Source organism: Acanthisitta chloris, unplaced genomic scaffold (assembly GCF_000695815.1).
Source record: "Acanthisitta chloris isolate BGI_N310 unplaced genomic scaffold, ASM69581v1 scaffold21606, whole genome shotgun sequence".
Taxonomy (NCBI): domain Eukaryota; kingdom Metazoa; phylum Chordata; class Aves; order Passeriformes; family Acanthisittidae; genus Acanthisitta; species Acanthisitta chloris.
In genome coordinates this window covers 7,221-8,040 of record NW_008676756.1, presented here as the reverse complement: position 1 = coordinate 8,040, position 820 = coordinate 7,221, and the positions used below count along the sequence as shown (strand labels likewise).

At 65.0% G+C, this 820-nt stretch overlaps 1 protein-coding gene across 1 annotated transcript in view; it reads right to left on the bottom strand.

Moving 5' to 3' along the window:
• TBRG4 (transforming growth factor beta regulator 4) overlaps positions 1 to 820 on the bottom strand; it is a gene marked incomplete at its 5' end in the record, with an annotated part of 7,612 nt that overhangs the window by 262 nt on the left and 6,530 nt on the right. Inside the window, one exon of the mRNA XM_009076259.1 lies at positions 708 to 820. Coding sequence (XP_009074507.1) covers positions 708 to 820 — 113 coding nt within the window. The remainder of the gene's footprint in view (positions 1 to 707) is intronic.

Below are 820 nucleotides of genomic sequence, written 5' to 3'. Positions count from 1 at the left end.
CCTGGGAGGGGGGTCTCAGAACCCAACTGAGGGTGACAGTGGCCCTGGAGGGGGTGACAGTGACCCTGGGAGATGACACGTGGCTGCCCCCCTGACCCCAAGGGCTATAATTACCCCCAGGAGGTTAATCCTGGCTGACTCTGTGGGATCAGCTGGTCTGTGTCACCTCCCACTCACCCCTGTCCCCCCCCGGCACCTGGCAGGTGGCCCAGGGGGGATCACAGTGGCTCATCCCTGCTGAGCTCTGGGGGGAGGGGACAGGGGGGGCTGGCAGCCCCCAAAGTGTGTCTGTATCCCCATCCGTGTAGAACAGGTGTGCCAGGAGTGCCCACAGTGTGCCTAGGCGTGACCACAGTGTGCCCAGGTATGCCGGGTGTCACCACAGGGACTGTCCCCTGCCCTGGGCACAGGTAAGGCCACACCTGAGGCCTGGGGACACCTCCTGCGGTGGGGATTGGGCTCTGCTTCCAGGTGACAAGAGGGAACAGCCTCAGGTGTCACCTGGGGAGGCACAGAGGGGATCTGGGCAATATTTGGGGGATATTTTGGGGATATCCCCCCTGGCAAGGGCTGGGGGTGTTAAGCCTTGTATGGATGTGGCACCTGTGGCCACGGTCAGTGGTGGACCTGGCAGGGGGCACACCCAGGTGTCCCCGGGGGTTTCCCAGCTCAGGCATTCCCGAGGTCAAGAATTCCACCCTGCTTACCTCCACCAGCAGGAGTCCTGCCGCCCGCAGGTGCCGCCTCGCCAGGGCCCCGCGGCCCAGCACCTCCCGCCCCAGGCAGCTCAGCTGCGGGAACTCCCCGAGCAGGCATGCTA